This window comes from Monopterus albus, unplaced genomic scaffold (genome assembly GCF_001952655.1).
Source record: "Monopterus albus unplaced genomic scaffold, M_albus_1.0 scaffold2730.1, whole genome shotgun sequence".
Classification (NCBI taxonomy): domain Eukaryota; kingdom Metazoa; phylum Chordata; class Actinopteri; order Synbranchiformes; family Synbranchidae; genus Monopterus; species Monopterus albus.
In genome coordinates, this window is record NW_018130602.1 from 1 (window position 1) to 1501 (window position 1501).

Sequence of the window (1501 nt, forward strand, 5' to 3'; positions counted from 1 at the left end):
AGGTACCATGATTTAACATGCAGCTGTTTGTCATGTTCCCTTTACGCAGGTGAAATGCACAGTTACCAAGCAGATCACTGTTCCAGCAAGTATCCTCATCATAAACACTGAATTCAAGTTTGTTTCTCATGTTGATGGTGATCGGCCCAAAATCAAAGGTCTCTGGCCATTTAGGATTGTCATCGTTACTTATGATGTCAGTGCGCTTATTTTGATCACCATATGTAACCTCCACTGAACCATCAGTCTTGCCAAAGGTATCACCATACAGACGCTCCGCATAAAGCCCAAACACCTTTAATGTAGCAAGACCTTTCCCAGCAGGACAGCAGTTTGAGTCGATGTTCTGGTTACGGTTGCAAACACAAGCACAAGGATCCCTCTTACTAGATCTGTGCCCAACTTGACAAGATTCTGAACATTTCTTCAACACTGCATTTTGCTTGATGTACTTCTCCACCTCTTGCTTCAGTCCAGCACTAACTGGATGACCATTAGGCAGTATGGTGTGCAGTGGTTTTAAATTATATCGGATCACAGCAGGTATATTTTTCAGTGAGTTAATCCAGCTGTTATAGAAAGAGGGGTCTGACTGGCCTTTAAACAAGATATCAGCTTCATCAACATTTCCACCAGTGACCTCTGTGATACGCTCACTAAATGTGCTGCTGAAACTTTGGCCATGGCCTAATTTCTTTTTCGCGTCCTCACAGGGTTTGGTCATGGCCTTAATACGGGCAGTATTTACAAAGCTACTAGAGGCCTCAACTGACAAACAGTCATTGACCTCTGTCGCTGACACTCCACTCATGGCTGCCTCGCAGGTCTTGATAGAAGTGAATGCTTTTATTTCCCCTCCTAGAGATACCTGTGTGATGTAATGTGTACCATATGTGTCAATCAAATCGCGATACGGTGTCTCAGTTGTACGTGAATAGGCAGGAAGAGATTTTATGGCTGAAGAAAATTCATGGCTCAGTGGAGGATTTGTTGCCAGTCTGTATCTGTGAAGCACAGAAAGTAAATAAGTTACAGTTACAGTGTATCACAGTGCCTTTTTATTCATGTTATTGTTAATTTAGTCTTTTACTCATACTCACCTATAGACGATAGAGTGGACAGAATGGCGAAGGAAGGTGTATCGGTCTTGTTTTGACTTTTTCATGGCAAATTTAGAATCCTCGGAGCGGGACCCTCCAAAGCCAACCCCAATAGTGACACTGGGGTCTACAGTGATTTCAAGGCCAATTTTCCAGTCATTGCTCACAGATGATGTGGAATCGTTGACAAGAGTTTCAACAGAATCATAGACTGTACCAGAGACCTCTAAGGTGGACTTGGGAATGATCCTCCAGTCCACCACAGCAACTGGGATCTTCTGATCTTCATTCATGTAGCTGTTACTGACTAACTCGCAAGTGCCATTGCCAAGGTTCCATTTTTCAGTGTCAATGACATAGGCATTTTTGTGTTTCATTGTGACGATGTCGAAGCCTTCTCC

At 43.2% G+C, this 1501-nt stretch overlaps 1 protein-coding gene across 1 annotated transcript; it reads right to left on the reverse strand.

Moving 5' to 3' along the window:
* Positions 1 to 6: 6 nt before the first annotated feature.
* On the reverse strand, positions 7 to 1498 carry LOC109954040 (perforin-1-like; the record flags this gene model as incomplete). Its single annotated transcript, XM_020589464.1, has 2 exons — positions 7 to 1004; positions 1101 to 1498. Coding segments are annotated over 2 exons (1396 nt in total), but the record flags the coding sequence as incomplete, so codon positions are not given.
* Between the last annotated feature and the right edge of the window lie 3 nt (positions 1499 to 1501).